The 22,547-nt window shown below is 45.2% G+C and overlaps 1 protein-coding gene across 4 annotated transcripts in view; it reads left to right on the top strand.

Moving 5' to 3' along the window:
• OSBPL6 (oxysterol binding protein like 6) overlaps nt 1-22,547 on the top strand; it is a 520,623-nt gene that overhangs the window by 345,382 nt on the left and 152,694 nt on the right. For all 4 annotated transcript variants that reach the window (XM_063933384.1, XM_063933381.1, XM_063933383.1 and 1 more), the window contains 4 exons: nt 1,165-1,287; nt 5,095-5,148; nt 7,709-7,822; nt 8,598-8,768. In XM_063933384.1, coding sequence (XP_063789454.1) covers nt 1,246-1,287; nt 5,095-5,148; nt 7,709-7,822; nt 8,598-8,768 — 381 coding nt within the window. In that variant the 5' untranslated portion in view covers nt 1,165-1,245. The remainder of the gene's footprint in view (nt 1-1,164; nt 1,288-5,094; nt 5,149-7,708; nt 7,823-8,597; nt 8,769-22,547) is intronic.

The following is a 22,547-nucleotide window of genomic DNA, read 5'->3' as shown; positions in this document are numbered from 1 at the left end:
CAAAAATGTTGGTCTTCTTAGATAAACAGATAGGTAGCATATGAATAATATAGGACAGTTTGGGAAAGCTAATACTTTTTCAAGATCGCTACTCGACACATTAAAGACACAGGAAGAAGTTTCCATCCGTCCAAGAGACTGCTAATTTTAGTCAGAACCGGAGTAAAATTAGCCTTTCACGGCAGCTACAGACCGGGCCGGGTCGCTAATAAACAGAAGCATATTGTCAACAAAGAGAGCTAGTTTAGTCTCCCACGGCCCGATCTGTATCCCCGCAGAGGAACTATTGCCTCTTAAAGATAGAGCCAGAGGCTCCAGCGCCAGAGCAAATAACAATGGTGAGAGGAGACATCCCTGTCTAGTACTTTGTTCAACATAAAAGGGTGGGGATAGATTACCATTACAAGCTAGTTGCTTAGCAGGGGAATGGTAAACATATCTGACTATTTAAATGTCATTACTATCATAGACCGTGAGTGCCCAATGGGGAATTTGGTATTGGTTTCTTTCCAATCCATTTGTTGTGTTGGCCAACACACATGCCAAGTTGAAGATGCTAAACCATCAGGTTTTGGCCTCATCCTCCTATTTGTCTAAGGCCAAGGGAGTGGCAATTTTAATACGTTCACATCCTTTGAATTTCATCGTACAGACATTGATTAATTGGGCCGCTATATTAATTGGGATACTACCCTGGATGCTAACTGATATACTTTATGTGATGTTTTTGGGCCTAATAGATATGAAAAATTCTTTTTTTGTTATTAGTCAGTAAATGGTACTCCTTGGGAGATGCTCAGATTATTTTAGTTGGAGATTTTAGCTCAGTAGCATCTCCAATCGTTGACTGAAAAAATATGTCTGCTAATACTCTTATAAGACAGCCCACATTTAGGTTAGATTATACTGCTAGAACTGTGAGCCCATTTCTGTATCAGACGACACCCTTGATATTCATCTTGGGTGCTCACTCCCATCGGTGATTGCCTGCTAAATTAGCCTCCTACTTAAAATGCCATTCCATGCTGGAGACTGCTTGGGTGAATTATTTGTTGAACATTTAAGATCATGCTGATAACTCAAGTCTTTTCCGCACATGTGAGCAGCCTCTTATATCTGATAACCACCGCACTGTACCAACTACTTCCTGTTTTGTTTATACAGGAAGTAGACAACTGGGAAATCATAGAGGGATTGAAGATTGGACAGACCAGTGTCCAGAAACCTGAAAAACATGAAGGATTTATGCTGAAGAAAAGAAAATGGCCGCTGAAGGGCTGGCATAAAGTAAGCTTTGTCCGAATATCCCTACACGCATCGGTCAATTTACCCATAAGCTGTGTCGGAATTGATTCATAATGGTCAGGGATTTGGTTGCTTATTTTTAAACTTAATTGATTGTGTTTTTTTATTGTATTTTTGTCTCATACAAATATCCTTGAATAAGTGAACTGAAACTCTCAAATGACCAGCATGTTACACAGTGTGTTACCCCATGACACCCAGCAGTGCAGAACACAGGCACCAGCATGGGGTACACAGCAGGGCCAAGCAAAGCACTCTACCAATATCAAAGCAAATTAACCCTGTAATGCCTTATTTTCCCTCAAACCAAGTTTTTTTTAACCACTTAACTGATGATTTTTCCCTTCAAAACCATTTATAACATTTTTTATTATTATTATTATTTAATATAGTTTAAAAACTATTTTTAAAATATTTGAATATTATATTATGCACATCTGCAGAATGGATCTCCTCGCCAAAAACTGGGGGACACAGAGGGACGGCATGGTCGCATGTGATCTGACCATGCCAGTTAAGTTTAAAGGGTTCAGGTACAAAAAAAAGTTACTGATGGTCATTTGAAAAGTACAGAAATGTAAAAACAAAAAAAGGCTGATTGGGCCTTGAAATGTTGGTCACCTGTTCCATTAGTTATGGGAGCCTGGAAGGCACCCCAGCACAACATAATTATTATAGTTTTTAGTTGGTGGTGGCAGGTGCAGCATACCTTGTTTTGGGCACTGCAGTGAGACTCAGACTGCAGGACACGGACTGCCCATCTTTGATTAGCAGAAGCTGCCAGCTGGATCTCCAACTAGCAGCATAAGACATCTGCAGGACAGCCCTGTCACAATCACACGGGCCGCCTTCTCAAAGCTGAGGCTGAGTTTGACTGCACCTATCATGGTGGTAAAGGAAGTGAAGGAGGAAGCGCTGGGATACTGTGCAGTGCAGTGAGGGCTAATGAAGCCTTCTGCCCCGTCATAAGTAACAGTCTTGCTCGATGCTGGCATTTGAACCCCGCGCCTGGGCTGAACTCTGGCCGGCTGGCAGTGGGGAAGGTAGGTTGCGGTGTGAGCTCCCCATTAGTTACCACACGGACTTGCTGTTAGAGCCGCTGCGGGTCTTGGTGCCTGCCGGCTCTTTTATCAAATCTGACTGACGGAAATAGAGGTAGTGCTGCTGCTGTTCTCCTTTTGAAAAAAAAGAAGAAGTCAGAAACGACAGGGGGAGCACGGGCCCGAGTGCTCCCCCCCCCCTACCCCCCCCTGGATCCGCCTATGCTGGACTGTGACAGACAGAATGTGAGAGTATCCAGATCATGCACCGCAACGTTGTAGCAGTCCTCAATCTCCTGCTCTGCATCTTTGCCTGCCGTGTGTATTTAGAATGGGTTGGGTATGAAATCCTGGCAGTCGGATCCCAACAGGTAGCATACCAACAGTGGGATCCCGACGTTCAGAATCCTGATGGATCGTGGTAAGTATTCTTACCCTACCCCTAACCCACCTCTCCCACAGCCTACCCCTAACCTCCCCCTCCTACAGTCTAATACTAACCATCCCCTCCCGCATCCCCACACCCACCCCATCCCTGCGCAGCCTAACCCTAGCCTCAAGGATCATATCGTCATAGCTCCTCCGCTGCTGTTCAGAGCTGTAATTTGCTGCATTTTACAACGAGAGGATGGACCACAATGACACGATCAAAGAGTATTGCTTCATCAGATACCTGAGATGCGAAGTGGGTGGCATATGGCAGACGGGGCTACTATTTAGGGAGTCAGAGAGAGCCCCCCAAAATTCTGAACCCGCTCTCACATTCCAGTTGGCAAGCATGATCATTCATTTATTTTTGCTATTCCCTTTTGTTCCTAAAATACTGCTAGTGGGAGCCCCGTTTATCAGTGAAATAAATTCTGAGCATTAAATGAGATTAGGACTGTCTTTTATTACCAGGGCCGTGTTAAGAAAGGAGAGTCTGCCCATGTGCAGACTCTATGCAGACCCCCTCCTTTCTGGCAATGCAGTAGACTCTACTACTGTGCATGCAAAAAGATTATATAACAAGTATATAAAGTAAAGGGGCTACCAAATAGCTGCTTCAATAGAGCAGGATAGTGGGGAGAAGTTTCTTCCCCAGAAATTATAAAGTGAAAAAAAGATACACAGAGCTAAAACTTCATAGTATAATTAGAAAGACATATAATGAAAACATATTAGTCACAATTTAATACAAATCAACTTAAAACAAAACATACACTAAATATTAAAAGATCATGCTGATGGCCTTAAAGTATCCAACTGATTCAATATAGGGCAGTATATGGAGTTTGTACTTGGAGGCTAGGTTAAGCAAGCTTGGATGGACATGCTCTTATACCACTAAGGGCTTTAGTCCAGCTTTAGAAACTGTTACTGGTAATGTGTTGGATGGGTATAATCCTTTTTAGTGATGGTCCAGGGCTGCTGGGTGTCCAACGCAATAAGTAGGAAGTCCCAACCGGATTAATATGCTGGAAACAGAGTTTTGAGCACGCTGTCCCTTTAAAGTCTAAGCTAAGCCTTCCAAGTGTAGCCCTCTGGTTCAGGTCTCCTGACGCATTTCACTGCTCCTGTCAGCTTTATCAAAGGTGCATGCGCAGGTTTCCAGGAATATGGTATCACACTTTGTTCCTAGGAAGATCTCTATTGCACATGAACAAATCACCAGAAAAATGGCCGACACGCCGTTTTCCCAGTGATTTCTGTCTGCAGTGCCAACTGCTGCAGGACTCCAGAGTGGTAAGTATACTTATATGGGTGCAGGGTGTGCAGTGTAGGACCCTTGGACCCAAGGGTCCGCGTGTACCGCACATCTTGCACCTATTATAGATATGCCAATGCGGTTTACATTTTATATTAAATGTGCCTATAAATGCACTTTCCAGCATAATGTGATCCTGGAAGCTGGAATTGGGACACTTCTCATTGGGTCCCCCAGCCATAGTGCCAACCAGACCTGGGCCAATCAGCACAGAGCTGCAATCCTAGAGGAGTTAGTCTATGTGCTGATAACACTAGGGATATTTTTCAAACCCTTGGATGGTTGGTATGGGGTTAATAAATTATGGTTAACAGTAGTTTTATATTCTTCCTAATTGACATTGGTCACAGGCCTGCAGGCACTTGTACTGCACCTGCAAACAAAACATGGTCAATTAATTCAAAAATCCTCTTAAGAAAAAAAAAAACATTCCGAAACCCCTCATTTACCAATATATTACTTAAAAATTAATTAGGAAAGGTCCTTTTCGTTCCATGTAGGTATCCTCGAAGTTGTAAAAAAAAGATTTAAGTCATCGCACCACTGCTACCATAGGGAGCCTGGCAATAATGACTAGTAACTACTAGCGGACACTGCCATTGAAATGAATGGGAATACTCTAATTGGTCAGAGTACGGCATCTTCCATATACTGGTACCAGTCAGAGTGCTACAGTTCATTTAAGGGTCTATTTACTAAGGCATGGATAGAGATAAAGTGGACGGAGATAAAGTACCATCCAATCAGCTCCTGTCATTTTCAAACTCAGCATGTGACAATGCAGTTAGGAGCTGATTGGCTGATACTATTTATCTCTGTCCACTTTGTGTCCAGCCAACTAGGTTTAGTAAATAGACCCCTTAAATGGCAGAGACCTGTCATTTGCAATAGCTCTCTAAAACGCTAGTGATGGTCCCTGTGTATAGTTCTGATGAAAGTTTGTTTTTACAATTTGTGTTTTCTTTAACCTATTAACAAGGAAGTTTTATTTTTTTATTACAGAGATTTTTCGTCTTAGAAAATGGTATATTGAAGTATTCCAAATCACCTATTGATGTAAGTATTCCCAAAGGTTTTCTCTAAGTCTTCCATTGACTAAACCCTGGAATAGTTACTGAACATTTCCACGGTATGAAATTGGGATGGAAACATGGGTGCAGGTCATTGTATTGAAAATGTATTTAGAAAGAACCTGGACGATAGACTGAAATGTGTCACAAAGAAATGCTAAAAATACACAGGAAGATATTTCTGAAAACTTGGCCCACATGACACAGGTACCATAAGCATCAGACTGAAATTTAATAGTAATATCTAGACAGAGGTGACGGCAGCTTTCCCGGGCCCCAGTACAGGGAGTGGGCGTGGTCACTGTGAGCTAGGTGTGGCCAGACCCCCTTTTTAGAGTATATTATAATTAATATTTTATATGCAGCTGCAAAGTGGGCACTCATTCCGCACGGTGGGGTGGGGAGGGGTGCCGGTGTCTAAACCGGTGAGCGGCTGGTGCGATCATTTCCCTATGCACAGAGACAGAGGACTGACTGCTGCTGCATCTCTCCCCTGCCCTTCCAGAAGTGCGGCTTTCTGAAGTGAGGGAGAGGGAGGGCAGTGCAACCCCAGGCCCCCGCCAGGACGCTCCAACAGGCCCATGCCCGGGTACAGAGCACCCACTCGCCCCACCCTCTTGGCATCACTGTATCTATTTTAGACCATGGAAGCCAACTGTGCTATGGTAGCGAGCCATTTTGGAATCACTCCGCAGAGGGCACTTGTGTGCTGCTCTGAATTAGGCCAAATGTGCTACCATTAGTCCACATTGCAGATGGATCCAGTTTGTGTACATGTCACCAAATATTGCTTTACTTGAAGGGTCTCTATGTGCAATAGGTCCACACAACATTTATTAGTTGTGCCAGTGGGTGATGATGACAATTGTGAAGTTTATAATAACACATTTAAAATCATTATTCCAACAGAGTTCTGGCAACGTCATAAGATATAGGGGCTGAAAGGAAAAATTTGAGCATGATGTTCTGCTGACCTCACATTTAACTGTGTACTACCTCTCTCGTTGTGTCAGTCTAACGGTGCGTACACACGGTGTGATTTGTCCTTACGATTTTGACTATATAGTCAAAATCGTAAGAAAAGTTAGTGCAAATAGCACCATGGGGGTCATTCCGAGTTGTTCGCTCGTTATTTTTTTCTCGCAACGGAGCGATTAGTCGCTAATGCGCATGCGCAATGTCCGCAGTGCGACTGCGCCAAGTAAATTTGCTATGCAGTTAGGAATTTTACTCACGGCATTACGAGGTTTTTTCTTCGTTCTGGTGATCGTAATGTGATTGACAGGAAGTGGGTGTTTCTGGGCGGAAACTGGCCGTTTTATGGGTGTGTGTGAAAAAACGCTACCGTTTCTGGGAAAAACGCGGTAGTGGCTGGAGAAACGGAGGAGTGTCTGGGCGAACGCTGGGTGTGTTTGTGACGTCAAACCAGGAACGAAACTGACTGAACTGATCGCAGATGCCGAGTAAGTCTGGAGCTACTCAGAAACTGCTAAGAAGTGTCTATTCGCAATTCTGCTAATCTTTCGTTCGCAATTTTGATAAGCTAAGATTCACTCCCAGTAGGCGGCGGCTTAGCGTGTGCAAAGCTGCTAAAAGCAGCTTGCGAGCGAACAACTCGAAATGACCCCCCATGTGTACACTCTTGCGATGACGATGCGCTCTCCCCCGGGATCGGCATCATAAGAAAAAATAGACTGTGCAGGCAGGGCCGATGTTGTCTAGGTCGGAGGCTCATGCCTCCGGGTAGTTTCTAGCTGATATCAGCCATAAGCCGAAATCGCACCTTGTGTATGCACCATTAGGGACCAGAGCAGTGGTTCGCAAACTAGGACCCCAACAGTTCATGTTTTCCAATCACCTAGCAGGTGCACAGGTGAATTCATAACTCACTGGCACATTTTAAAAGATATATATATATATATATATATATATATAAAATATGTGAGTGCTGGGTTTTCTGTGTGTGTGTGTGTGTGTGTGTGTGTGTGTGTGTGTGTGTGTGTGTGTATATATATATATATATAATTATGTGGTGACGACAATGCTTGACTAAAACTTGTGGGTGCTATATGCAATTTTTTGAGCTGGGATTAAAGCAAGAAAGAGCAAGTCTTGGCAAATCCATGTTCTGCTGCTGGTGGGGCAGATGCAACATGTGCAGAGAGAGTTAGATTTGAGTGGGTGGGTGTTCAAACTCAATTCTACATTGCAGTGTAAAACTGAAGCTGCCAGCATTTGTGGGCTACGTGCAAAAACAGCCAGTATTTACCCTGCACAGAAACAATATAAATGCATTTGCTCCCCTTGCATCGCAGCATGACTTGTCCTGGTGCACAGGTACCTGCTCTTTCTTGCTTTATTTCTAACTCAGAATCAGGCCCTATGTTAGAAGTGGAAAATGTATTTTTGTTTTTGCATAACAGTTTGTTATTTAGTAAATGACCTCATGTGTATATCCACGTTCCTCAATCCTCAATCAGTTACACATAAACAACTGTCACTATCAATAGATTGAGCCAATCTTAGGTTCTATGACTCTGTTGCAGACTCAGAAAGGTAAAGTCCATGGGAGTATTGATGTTGGTTTGTCCGTCATGTCCATCAAGAAGAAGGCGCGCAGGATAGACTTGGATACTGAGGAGAACATATATCATCTTAAGGTGTGTATGATCCATGCAAGAATGTTTTCTGCTCAACGTGCTATTTGTTTATTTACAGCCAATATATTAATGGTCACTGGACATAGGGGGCTATTCAGAGGTGGACGCAATGCTGCAAGAATCGCAGTGTTCGCGTTGCGTGTGCGTGGGCGATCACAATGTGATTGCATCCCTGGAAGGATGCTATTCTATTATGATTGACAGGTGGCGGGCGTTAAGGAGTGGTGGCGGGAAGTTGGGGGAGAGTGGAGCAGGAAATACAGGTGTGTTATGCCCGTTTTTGGGGCGGCCCAATGTCGTTGCCTGCATTTCCTGTGACGGGAAACATGGTGGCGGTGCGCCTGTATACGCAGCCTGGCAATTGAATTGCAATTGCATCGCTGGGCGACCTTGCCCTGGGCTGGGCCCCCTCCAGCATGTGATTTTATCAGTAGCAGTTTTTGCTATTTTAGCAGAATCAGCTACGGACTCTGAATAATCCCCATAGTTGTTACTGTACATGATACTTGTATATTCTGTGCGCCATGCTGCAAGAACGCATTGCCATTGCCATATAGTGGTAGCTGGTGTTAGTGATGCTTTGGCTGAATATGCCATTGTCATGCCATTGTGTTGCATTTCTCATAATGTACCTTTTATATTGCATGCTGTATACTAGTTATGAGACAGTGGAGGGCGTAGTTGCCTGAGCACCAACTTACCTGTAAAATAACCCTATGTGAAATTAGTCTTCGAGGATAATGAAGTTACTGAACGCTAGCTTTCCTGTCTGTAGGTGAAATCTCAGGATACTTTTGATGCTTGGGTGTCAAAGCTGCGTCACCACCGACTTTACCGGCAGAATGAAATAGTTCGGTCGCCGAGGGATGCCAGCTTCCATATGTTTCCATCCACATCCACTACTGAGTCCTCACCAGCAGCTAATATAACAGTGCCAGAGGGGAAGGTAGCAGTTTCTTATGTTTTTTTTAAATTGTGTACAGTCTTCAAAGCTGCTGAGTAAATAGGATTTGCAGCTATTTATGGATTCCAAGTAAATGTTTCCAAAGTGTATTAACATGCATCTGTTCCAGTATTTTTTTTAATAACCTGCAAATTATTACTGAAGAGATGACGCTCCAAAAATAGAACATTGACAGTCTGGATGGCAACATTTAATAAGCTCACGGCCAAAAAAGTACTCAATGGAAGTGGTTTATTGGCATATTGTTTCTAGGTAACACATAGAGATCCCCTTTATGCTTTTTTTGTTTTGTTTTAATGAGGCTGTCTCTATGTTGCTTTATAGAAAGATCCTATTTTGCAAAGAGGAACTTTTTTTGAGGGTAAAACAGGATTTCTTTAAGTTTTAGCACAAACATGGATAATATTTACTTTTTTCTACTTATCAATAGACGTAGAAATGTAATATAATATGTCAATATAATATATGTATAAGCATTTTGTAAATATATATGTTATTTATGTACGCTCTCTCAGCACATTCTCCCACCTCTTTGTAAGATGCCTATCTCTTCTTGCTGGCAGCTGCTCTCTGGTCTCTATGTTCTGGAGCACTGATTGAGCGCTCAGATCCACACACACACACACACACAACAGAGGATAAGCTGCTGCCACTGGCCATACGCAGCATCTATGTTCTGTCTCTCATTACTGTATGCTGTGATCGCACCTTTAGTAACATCATGTTATATACTACTGCTATTGTGATCATTATTCGATCCACTGTCTGGGAGGACCTCTGGGCAACTGGACCCCCCTCTTGTACATATGAAATAGATCCTTTAAAGTGGATCTTGGCTTACTATTTAGCAATGGGTTCCAGTGTATAGACAGTTAAAAGATAGACAGTCATTAGGTAGACATCATATGGTCAACAGTCAAAAGTCAGACAGGGTCAAAAGTCAGACCCCCCCACCCCAAAAAATTTTTTTACAAATTTTTGGTATTTTTTACAACTTTTGGCTCATTTACTATCCATGTCACAAACTATTACCTTTTAGTAAAGTTGTGGCGAGCGAAGCAGAGGGCAGCGAGACACCGAGCTCGAAGCGTGGCGAGCATACGAGTTTCACCAAATTTGGGTTAAAAATGTTTTTAAAAACACAATTTTTTTTTACAAAAATAATTTTATTTTGTGTCTGACTTTTGACCCTGTCTGACTTTTGACTGTCGACCGTATGGTGTCTTCCTAATGACTGTCTATCTTAACTGTCTATGTGCTATACCACACCCTTTAGCAATGTATTTATTATCTATTGGCTAGAATAACTTTTTGGGTAACAATATGTTTGTATATAAGTTTTTTAATCTTTATAAAAAAAACTCATGTGGACCAACTGACCCATAATCCATAGGTTAAGATCCCTGTTGTAGTATGTAGTGCATAATTAGTGGCTATTGGGGGTCATTCTGACCTGATCGCACGCTAGCTAATTTTTGCAGCGCTGCGATCATGCCAAAAATCGGCAAAACTGTGCATGCGTATGCACCGCAATGCGCAGGCGCATCGTACGGGTACAAAGTGGATCAGTGCTGAGCAATGGATTTAACGAAGAATCCATTCGCACATCCGATCGCAAGAAGATTGGCAGGAAGAAGGCGTTTATAAGTGTCAACTGACCGTTTTCAGGGAGTGGTTCGAAAAACACAGGCGTGCCCAAGCGTTTGCAGGGCGGGTGTCTGACGTCAATTCCGGGACCGGACAGGCTGAAGTGATCGCAGCGGCTGAGTAAGTTTAGACCTACTCAGAAACTGCACAAACTGTTTTTGTACCGCTCGGCTGCACAAGCGTTCGCACACTTGCAAAGCGAAAATACACTCCCCATAGGCGGCGACCATCTGATTGCAGCGAAGCAAAAAATAGTTAGCGAGCGATCAACTCTTAATGACCCCCATTGAACTATTCCAACCACGGCCAATATTTACTAAAAAATCGAGTTTGTCCGATTTGTGGGTTTTTTTCAAAGTCCCAATCCGGGAATTCACTAAGCACAAATCTCGGCAGTGCCTGGTCTATTTGTAATGGATTTAACGGCAAAGTTCTGAAATACGAATGAATAGACCATCGGTCAAACGCGGCTGTTATTTCATACAATACGGGTATTCACTATTCATTCGTATTTGGGTGTTAGTCTCTGAGTGCTCAAGTGCGGGTCTATTTTTTTGCGAATCGTTAAAAAAAGCAGCAAAAAAATAGACCTGCTTTTTCCAGTCGAGTTTGGATAACCATGCACGGATCAGTGAGATCTGTGCATGGTTATCTATGGGAAAGGGTGTGTTTAGTGTAAAAACAGAAAAAAAAATTGCGTGGGGTCCCCACTCCTAAGCACAACCAGCCTCGGGCTCTTTGAGCCGGTCCTGGTTGCAAAAATATGGGGATAAAATTGACAGGGGTTACCCCATATTTTAACAACCAGCACCGGGCTCTGCGCCTGGTCCTGGTGCCAAAAATACGGGGGACAAAAAGCGTAGGGGTCCCCCGTATTTTTGGAACCAGCACCGGGCTCCACTAGTCAGAGAGATAATGCCACAACCGGGGGACACTTTTATATAGGTCCCTGCGGCCCTGGAATTAAATCACTAACTAGTCACCCCTGGCCGGGGTACCCTGGAGGAGTGGGAACCCCTTAAATCAAGGGGTGTCCCCCCCCTCCAGCCACCCAAGGGCCAGGGGTGAAGCCCGAGGCTGTCCCCCCCATCCAAGGGCGGCGGATGGGGGGCTGATTAGCCTTGTGTAAAAAATGAGAATATTGTTTTTAGTAGCAGTACTACAAGTCCCAGCAAGCCTCCCCCGCAAGCTGGTACTTGGAGAACCACAAGTACCAGCATGCAGTGGAAAACTGGGCCCGCTGGTACCTGTAGTACTACTACTAAAAAAATACCCAACAAAAAACAGGACACACACACCATGACAGTATAAGTTTATTACATACATGCACACCTCCAAACATACATACTTACCTATGTTCACACGAGGCTCGGTCCTCTTCTCCATGTAGAATCCTCGGGGTACCTGTGAAAAAAATTATACTCACATAATCCAGTGTTGCTTGTCTTCTTTGTATAATCCACGTACTTGGCAAAACAAAAAACCGGAAACCCGACCACGCACTGAAAAAGGCCTCATGTTTACACATGGGACCCCTTTCCCCGACTGCCAGGACCCCCCCTGACTCCTGTCAAAGAGGGTCCCTTCAGCCAATCAGGGAGCGCCACGTCGTGGCACTCTCATGATTGGCTGTGTGCTCCTGTAGTGTCTGTGAGGCTGCACACGGCAGAGATACAATGTAGCGCCTATGCGCTCCATTGTATCCAATGGTGGGAACTTTGCGGTCAGCGGTTGACCGAAAGTAACCTCACCGCTGACCGCAAAGTTCCCACCATTGGATACAATGGAGCGCATAGGCGCTACATTGTATCTCTGCCGTGTGCAGCCTCACAGACACTACAGGAGCACACAGCCAATCAGGAGAGTGCCACGACGTGGTGCTCCCTGATTGGCTGAAGGGACCCTCTTTGACAGGAGTCAGGGGGGGTCCTGGCAGTCGGGGAAAGGGGTCCCATGTGTAAACATGGGGCCCCTTTCAGTGCGTGGTCGGGTTTCCGGTTTTTTGTTTTGCCAAGTACGTGGATTATACAAAGAAGACAAGCAACACTGGATTATGTGAGTATAATTTTTTTCACAGGTACCCCGAGGATTCTACATGGAGAAGAGGACCGAGCCTCGTGTGAACATAGGTAAGTATGTATGTTTGGAGGTGTGCATGTATGTAATAAACTTATACTGTCATGGTGTGTGTGTCCTGTTTTTTGTTGGGTATTTTTTTAGTAGTAGTACTACAGGTACCAGCGGGCCCGGTTTTCCACCGCATGCTGGTACTTGTGGTTCTCCAAGTACCAGCTTGCGGGGGAGGCTTGCTGGGACTTGTAGTACTGCTACTAAAAACAATATTCTCATTTTTTACACAAGGCTATCAGCCCCCATCCGCCGCCCTTGGAAGGGGGGCACAGCCTCGGGCTTCACCCCTGGCCCTTGGGTGGCTGGAGGGAGGGACCCCTTGATTTAAGGGGTTCCCACTCCTCCAGGGTACCCCGGCCAGGGGTGACTAGTTAGTGATTTGATGCCAGGGCCGCAGGGACCTATATAAAAGTGTCCCCCAGCTGTGACATTATCTCTCTGACTAGTGGAGCCCGTTGCTGGTTCCAAAAATACGGGGGACCCCTACGCTTTTTGTCCCCCGTATTTTTGGCACCAGAACCAGGCGCAGGGACCGGTGCTGGTTGTTAAAATATAGGGGAACCCCTGTCAATTTTATCCCCATATTTTTGCAACCAGGACCGGCTCAAAGAGCCCGAGGCTGGTTGTGCTTAGGAGGGGGGACCCCACGCAATTTTTTTCTTGATTTTTAACACTTTAATTTTTTTTAAAAAGGTGCACAATGAAGCCCTGCACGGATCTCACAGATCCGGCCGGGATTCCTTGTGTTTTGTCAGGCAGTGTTTTACTCATCACTCCCGTAAAACACTGCCTGACATTACGAATCACATCGACATCGGAAAAAACGCATGTGCAAAACTCGGCAGCTTAGTAACTGACCGTATCAGGATTCAAAAAGTTGCAGTAAAATGCACCCGATACCATTCGAGTTCAAACACCCTTAAAACCGGCTAAAACACGAATATTAGTAAATATACCCCCACATCTGTGTGGAGTTTGTACAGTATGTGCTCTCCATGTTTGCACGGCCTTTCTCCAGGTCTAAAACATACATGTTGTTTGTCCTTTATATGTGTGTGAGATAATTTAGACTCACAGCTCCACTGGGTTAACGATGAAAACACATTCTAAGAAGAATTTGTAGTGAAAGTTTCTACTTTTTGTGTTTGTCTTTTTATAGTTGTTTCTCTGCGTTTCTTTGTACTCTTACATGTTTGATGTCCCCTTTCATTATGTTTGTTTTTTGCGTGTTTGTTTCCTTTCCTCTCTCTGAGGCTGTAGCAGTCTGGGTGACTGGGATTGAAGCAGGTTAATGTCACAGAATATCTGAAAAAGATTTACTTAGAAATGTCAGTACAATGTTGACGGATCAGTGGATTCTTTGTGAATAAATGAGCCTTCCTCTAGTGACCCAGGATGGATATAATAAAAGGAGCATTGATGTGTGTCGTCTACAGCATATATATTAGTAACCCTTTCTGTGTTTCTGAAAGTCATAGAGGAGTATAGTCAGATGAGAGTCCTGATTTCTTCATTTGTTTTCATGACATTTGCAAGCTCTTAAAGTGGACCTGTCAACCTGAGGTGGTATGGGGTATTATTTATTGAAAAGATGACCATTTGGCTAATTGTGTATGCACCTCGCCCCCTGTTACCAAAAGAAACTCCATGACGACCATCAGCCCCAAGGAATAACAAAATAGTGTTGTTGGAAGGAAATGGCAAAAGCCTTTAGTGTTGTACGATTGTATTGGGGAAGGAATATTGGGCAAATCATCCCTGCTGGGTCAAGGTTTATGTGCCAAAACCACATACCATGGAATGGAGTCCTATGGTCACCGACTAACACTCCACCAGAAAAATCATTGTGAGTACAGTACCATAAATCCATGTTCTGGTGATCTCTAAGCTGCTCAGTTGATAATGTCACCATCGTGAGTTGATGACATCACGTATGCAGTTTAAAACCACCAAACCCTTTTTCCTAAACCACCACCCAAAAATACATTTAGAGGGTTACTCAGAGTTGTTAGCAAACATTAGCAATTGGGCAAAACCATGTTGCACTGCAGTTGGGGCATATGTAACGTGCAGAGAAATTTAGATTTGGGTGAGGTGTGTTCAAACTGAACTCTAAATAGCAAATATAAAGCAACCAGTATTTACCATGTACAGAAACAATATAACCCACCCAAATCTAACTCTCTCTGCACATGTTACATCTGCCACACTTTTTTCGGTTTGCTAACAACTCTGAATAACCCCCTAAGGCCTCCTTTCAACAACAAAAACAAAGTGTACTCCACCACTTCTTGTAGAGGCAATTTCAAAATACACAAACTCGTTCAACCCGTTCTGCCGATATAAAGTTAGGTTGTGTTCCTCAAGATGCCAATCCTGGACTGGGATGGAATCTATAGTATGTGCCTGAGATAATGCATCAATTTTGCTAAGGCTCCTCTTTATATCTCGAGTGCTAATAGTCTGTTTTCACTTTGAGAGGCTGATCATCTAGAAACAGATTATAATACAGCCATATAGAGTACTAGCCAGCAGAACTTGAGGTCTGTATATGTTAAGGGTAAGTTCCATAGAATGCGCATAACTCAAGTCATTTGCTTTGACATGCGCAGCTGGCCAAGGGTTCAGTATGATATACCAATGGACGGGATGCCAGCTGTCAGTTGTCACGGCTGAGGTTATTTGTGAACCCGAACTAGTACAGGACACTGGGTTTGGTCTTGAGCGCTGTGGACAGAATTGGGCCGGCTTGATGAATGATCTGCTCATCCAGACATAGCAGTCAGGCAGAATATGCTATGAGGAAAAGGTGACCAGTTATGGGTACTGGAACACTGGTGGTGGAGGCCACCAGTGCAATGGGTAGTTGGGTTGTCACCTAATGGAGAGTCACGTGAGGACTGGTGGGTTGATGGAATGCTGGGAGAATCAGCAAAGCAGGTAATTCACAGATCACTGGCTGGAACCAGTGTGATGGCTGTTGACGAGGCTGAGGACAACAGCAATGACTGTAGACAAAGCTGAGAGCATCAGCAGTAACTGTAGAAGAAGCTGAGGGCATCAGCAATAACTGTAGACGAAGCTGAGAATGTCGGCAGTACTTGTAGACGAAGCTGAGGATGTCAGCAATACTTGCACACAAAGCCGAGGACGTCGGCAATGCTTGTAGCAGAAGCTGAGGACGTCAGCAATACTTGTAACCGAAGCCGAGGACGTCGTCAATGTTTGTAGGAAAAGCAGAGGACGTCAGCAATACTTGTAAACGAAGCCGAAGACGTCGGCAATGCTTGTTGACGAAGCTGAGGATCTCAGCAATACTTTTTCATGAAGCCGAGGATGTCGGCAGTGCTTGTAGCAGAAGCTAAGGACGTATGCAATACTTGTAACCGCCGAAGCCGAGGACGTCAGCAGTGCTTGTAGCAGAAGCTGAGGACGTCAGCAATACTTGTAAACGAAGCCGAAGACGTCGGCAATGCTTGTTAACGAAGCTGAGAATGTCAGCAATACTTGTACACGAAGCCGAGGATGTCGGCAATGCTTGTAGCAGAAGCTGAGGACGTCAGCAATACTTGTAACCGAAGCCGAGGACGCCAGCAGTGCTTGTAGCAGAAGCTGAGGACGTCAGCAATACTTGTAAACAAAGCCGAGGACGTCGGCAATGCTTGTTGACGAAGCTGACGATGTCAGCAATACTTGTACACGAAGCAGAGGACGTCGGCAACACAGGTTTCCAGATGCTGGGCAGGTGAGGTAGCGCAATTGGGATTCCGTATGCTGTGCAGTGCAGTGTCGGCACTGCTGGTTTCCCAGTAGCTGTAATGCAGTGGTTCTGCACAATGGATACTGCGATGTTGTAGACAGCAGTGGTAGGTTTTCCAGATACTATGGTGCGCTACCTTGCGCAGCGGGGAACTGGAAGCTGGAAAGAACCAGCAGAGTCTCTAATGCCGCCATGGATATTGGGTAGTCCCTCTGGATCACTGGTGGACTTCCAGTGAGTCTGGGGATGCCAGGATGGTAACTTGCACTGAGTCTATTACCAGCAGGAGATTCTGGAGCTCACTCCAGGCTGAGAGACACCAAAGCACTGACAGCTTGCTAGTGCTTGAGACCTGTAACTTGTACCCAGTGCTTATAGCTGAGTGGATGAGCGGCTCACATGATGCGGAAGTGAATCCGGATTGGACCCTGGAAGGTCAGCTGACCAGGAACTGTCATGGCGAAGTCCATAGCTGGTTTTGGAGGGAACTCCGGCGTGGGGTGTGCATAGACAGGCAATAATGGCTGCAGGTCCTGAGAACACAGGGAGGTATATTTGGTAACCACTGGACTTGTGGATGCTGGCATGGAAGTATAGAACAGCATGAGAATCCTCAATGATTGCTATGCAGGCACACCATGCAGAGACTTGCTGAGTTCTGAATTCACACGAAGGTTAATCAATACAGATGCAATCGTTAGCAGAGAGTGAGCTCAGCACACAGAGAACTCATGATACTGGTGAGCTGTTTGTCCCAGCCAGCAGAAAACATGCAGGTTACAGGACTGATGGCAGAGGTAAGTCACCAAATGATATGATTTTAGTCAGGATTGTGACATAAGTATACCGACAGTGGATTATGTTCATCATAATCCCGGCAGCCCTCATCTTCTCCCTTCCATAACCCTAACCCTTCCTTGTGGGCACCTAACCCTCCCTGGTGGTGCCTAACCCTAACTTTCCCCGCTAGGTGCCCAACCCTAACCCTCCCTTCCCCACTGCCTAAACCTAACTGTCCCCACTAGGCACCTAACCCTAACCTCCCCCTCTATGTGCCTAAACCTAACCCGCCCTCCCCGGTCCCTTACCCTAATGTTCACGTGCCTGCACCTTAAGTCTAAGCCCCCTTCTGCTGCCTAAACCTAACCTGAACCCCCTGCCCCCCTTCCCCCGCGGCAGATGGTCGGGATGAGGGCTGTCTGTATTTTGACGCCAGAATACCGTTTGGCGTCGGTATATTGACGCCGGGATCCTGTCCTCCCTCGGGATCCTGGCATCGGCATATTGACCGTCGGGATCCTGTTCATCGGGAAGCTAACTGCTTCACCTGGCCAACGTCTAGTGTGCATCTTCCTCACATGAGTACACATGGAGTTGGGTGGAGTTCACAGTGAGCAGAAAGGCAGGAGTGCCAGGCAATGGGAGTAAGTGATTGGTCCGGGTCAAAAGCATGCAGCATAGGTTCATACACTGTGGCATGGTCAAAAGGGCTGCAGAGTTCAAACAGGCAACACAATCCAAAGTTTAGGACATACACCACTCCACAACAGATGGTAGAGGCCATGATCAGCATGTAATGCATACAAAGGACTCAAATGCACAGAGCACCTGCTACAACAGCAAGGTGTTTCCCCTAGTCTTGGGGGCAAGTACACTAGCCTGTGAGTGAGTTGTGGCCCATCCATAAAAGATAATTTTAGCAAATAACTAGCTAGAGTACCCGACGTTGTCCGGGATGTTAAGAATGTTTGTTTACAAAAAGAAATTGAAATATTAAACACACAGTATAAATAACATTGTAGATAGCCGAATACCCGTGCTTTGCTACGAGATGAGGATAGTAAATTAGAATGATAGTTGTTTGTGAATTTATGTTGGTTGGAGATCTAGTATATAGGCATATCTTGCTTCCCTGACGCACTTTGTGTAGTGGCCGGATCCCTTTTTGGTCCTGCAAGGGACCCTGCTCTTCCCACTACACAACTCTCAGTCTGTGGCTTCCTGCTGCCTCCATTCCCCTCCTCACATCATGTCACTGCCCCTATCACATGAAGCCCTGTCATCACAGACATATCATGCATGTCCTGATATAGTCTGTGCTGCTGGCCCACCCCTAGGGGTGCTAGTGGTGTGTTACCCCCACAGTGTTTGTTCCCAGAGTACAAGTCATATGTGTAGCAAGTTTGGTGTAAATTGCTCCAGGCATTCCAAAGTTATGCTGTCTGCTGAAAAACTCTGTGCTGCTGCCGCACCCCTAGGGGTGCTAGGGGTGTCTTACCCCCACAGTGTTTGTTCCAAGATTGCAAGTCATACAGATGGGTCCTCCGTTATCTTGGCTGTTTCTGCACCTAAACGGAGGATTAGTCACGCCTAGGCGATAGCTTAGGTTGCTGAGTTTAATCATGGACAGGCGCATTGAGGCACGATTACTTACTCAGCATGCAATACACATCTCTACCAATGGGTGGCTAATGCTCCACTAATCCAGTACTTTAGATCGAATAGCGGTGGATTGTTCTACAGTACAAGCTCTGGCAAATCGTCAGTGACGACTGTAATGTTAATATACAGTCCTGTACTGCATAGTGTACACACAGATGGTGACCAGTGGTCAGACGGAGAGAGTTAAAAAAATAGTTTATACAGATGCAAACGAACGTGTTAAAATACTTGTGTATGCAGATGCAACTAATGTGTAAAAGGAATAATGTAGCTCATTGACTTTAAAGTATGTACAGTGCACTAAATACTGTGTTTTGCAATATGCGCGTCCTAGTCCCCTAACGGCATAAACGAACACCAATGGGAAGGAATCGCTGCTTGCATTACTTTTACACATGTACTTGTGTATCTTCCATGCAGCGATGTGGGCAAGCGATGAAGGCTCCCGTCTCCCATGCTGAGAGTCCCGGGTTCGATTCCCAAAGTGCCAATCTATATTTTTTTTCCCTTACATTCACTTTATTAAATTTTTTTTTCTTTGTAAACCATTCTAATACATTCAATGGAAGGGTGCACACAGGTTTCACATAAGTCAAGGTACATCTGCAGGAGCGACTGATTCCGCTATCTAAAATACACAGCGGTAATGAGCATCCATAGACATACCAGTAAATATAAATGAGTGTATCCTGACGCAATTAACTGTTTGAGCAACACAGTACTGTAGATCATCGGCGATAGAGAATCTGTGTTGTACTTTATGAGAAGGGATCACTGCTACTGTACCATTTACACATCTACAGTATCAACGCGACTGCAGTTCTCTATGTGATTTTCATATACAGTATACTGTAGTATTGTGTTGCACATTTATTGTAACCTGACTTCCCTGTCTACTGTATGAACTGTGTAGGCTGCCAGGGGGGAAGGGTGATGGGGGTAGGGGGAGGTGGTGGAAAATACAGTGTTTTGCTTTATGAGCGTCCGAGTCCACTAATGGCATAAACAAACGCCAATGGGAAGGAATCGCTGCTTGCATTACTTTTACCCATGAACTTGTGTATCTTTCATGCAGCGATGTTGGCAAGCGATGAAGGCTCCTGCCTCCCACGCTGAGAGTCCCGGGTTCAATTCCCAAAGTGCCAATCTATATATATTTTTTCCCCTGACATTCACTTTATTCATTTTTTTTTCTTTGTAAATTTTTTTTCTATGTAAAATCTTTAAAAAAAATTGCGTGGGGTCCCCCTTCCTAAGCATAACAAGCCTCAGGCTCTTTGAGTCGGTCCTGGTTGTTAAAATACAGGGGTAAAAATGCATCGGGTTTCCCCATATTTAGACAACCAGCACCGGGCTCTTGGTCCAGTCCTGGCTCCAAAAATACAGGGGACAAAAGAAGTAGGGGTCCCCCATATTTTTTAAAACCAGCACCGGGCTCCACTAGCCAGAGAGATAATGCCACAGCCGGGGGACAGTTTTATAGTGGTCCCTGCGGCCGTAGCATTACCCCCCAACTAGTCACCCCTGGCCAGGGTTCCCTGGGGGAGTGGGGACCCCTTAAATCAAGGAGTCCCCCCCCTCCAAGCGCCCAAGGGCCAGGGGTGAAGCCCGAGGCTGTCCCCCCCCCATCCCTGGGCGGTGGATGGGGGGCTGATAGCCTTTCAAAGTATAAAAAAAAAGAATATTGTCTTTTGTTGTGGAACTACAAGTCCCAGCTAGCTTCCCCCACTTGCTGGTACTTGGAGAACCACAAGTACCAGCATGCGGGGAAATAACGTGCCTGCTGGTACCTGTAGTTCTACAACAAAAGAAATACCCAAATAAAATTAATACACACACACCGTGAAAGTAAAAATTTATTTAAACACACTTACACACTCATACATACTTACCTACATCCCACGCCGCCCAATCACGTCCCCTTGTCCAGTAGAATCCAATAGGGGTACCTGTGAAAAAAACTAAACAAAATACGACGCTGAATGACAGATGCATAAGCCCATTGGTTTTGATTATGCCGTAATGGGTACGGGATTTGGATGCTAACATCTGCCTAACATCAATAGACCACACTGTACCTGTAACACGTTCGTTTGCGTCTGTATACACTACTGGTTTTATTTGTTGATTTGTCTTCGGGGCTTGGACGCTCACATATTCCTAGCGTCAATGGAATATACCGTGGCTTTATCACGTTCGTTTACGTCCGTCTATATATACTGTACTACTGTATTTACGTCTGTACACTGTAATATACTGTATGACATACAGTACTGTAGCATATTGTAGCGTAATGAGACGCACCAGTAAAGTAGTTCTTACTATGTATTTTGGTATTGTATTTTAATGGAGACCACACGCATGCGCAATGGTGATTTTAATAAGCGACATCTGGTGGATGATCGCAGGTATTACACTTAAAGGTAACGCCAAACGCTCTGTGCGCCTCCCTACGACTAGGTGCGCCCCATTGCGCCCAGGCACGCTGCGTATGCCCGATCGCGACTAACGCCTCAGCCGGCCAAGATAACAGAGGCTGCATCTGTATGTGTACCAAGTTTGTTGTAAATTGGGCCAGGCATTCGGGAGTTATGCTTTCTCCTGAAATACTCTGTGCTGCTATCCCACCGCAAGGGGTGTTAGGGGTGTCTAACTCCCACAGAGTTTGTTTCCAGATTGTAAGTCAGATGTGTACCAAATTTAGGTGTAAATTGCTCCAGACATTCCACAGTTATGCTGTCTACTGACATACCCTGTGCTGCTGGCCCACCCCTATGGGTGCTAGGGGTGTCTGGCCCCCCCAGTGTTTGTTTCCAGATTGAAAGTCAGATGTGTACCAAGTTTAGGTGTAAATTGCTCTAGCCCTTCCACAGTTATGCTGTCTACTGACATACCCTGTGCTGCTGGCCCACCCCTATGGGTGCTAGGGGTGTCTGGCCCCCACAGTGTTTGTTTCCAGATTGAAAGTCAGATGTGTACCAAGTTTAGGTGTAAATTGCTCTAGCCCTACCACAGTTTTGCTGGCTGCTGACATACTCTGTGCTGCTGCCCCACCCCTATGGGTGCTAGGGGTGTCTGGCCCCCACAGTGGGGGTCATTCCGAGTTGTTCGCTCGCAAGCTGCTTTTAGCAGCTTTGCACACGCTAAGCCGCCGCCTACTGGGAGTGAATCTTAGCTTATCAAAATTGCGAACGAAAGATTCGCAATATTGCGAAAATAGGGGGTCATTCCGAGTTGTTCGCTCGTTATTTTTTTCTCGCAACGGAGCGATTAGTCGCTAATGCGCATGCGCAATGTCCGCGGTGCGACTGCGCCAAGTAAATTTGCTATGCAGTTTGGTATTTTACTCACGGCATTACAAGGTTTTTTTTTCGTTCTGGTGATCGGAGTGTGATTGACAGGAAGTGGGTGTTTCTGGGTGGAAACTGGCCGTTTTATGGGAGTGTGTGAAAAAACGCTACCGTTTCTGGGAAAAACGCGGGAGTGGCTGGAGAAACGGAGGAGTGTCTGGGCGAACGCTGGGTGTGTTTGTGACGTCAAACCAGGAACGACAAGCACTGAACTGATCGCACTGGCAGAGTAAGTCTCGAGCTACTCAGAAACTGCACAGAGAAGTATTTTCGCAATATTGCGAATCTTTCGTTCGCAATTTTGATAAGCTAAGATTCACTCCCAGTAGGCGGCGGCTTAGCGTGTGCAAAGCTGCTAAAAGCAGCTTGCGAGCGAACAACTCGGAATGACCCCCATACTTCTCTGTGCAGTTTCTGAGTAGCTCGAGACTT

Source organism: Pseudophryne corroboree, chromosome 7, assembly GCF_028390025.1.
Source record: "Pseudophryne corroboree isolate aPseCor3 chromosome 7, aPseCor3.hap2, whole genome shotgun sequence".
Taxonomy (NCBI): domain Eukaryota; kingdom Metazoa; phylum Chordata; class Amphibia; order Anura; family Myobatrachidae; genus Pseudophryne; species Pseudophryne corroboree.
The sequence above is the reverse complement of the archived record's forward strand: the minus strand, read 5'-3'. Positions and strand labels throughout refer to the sequence as shown.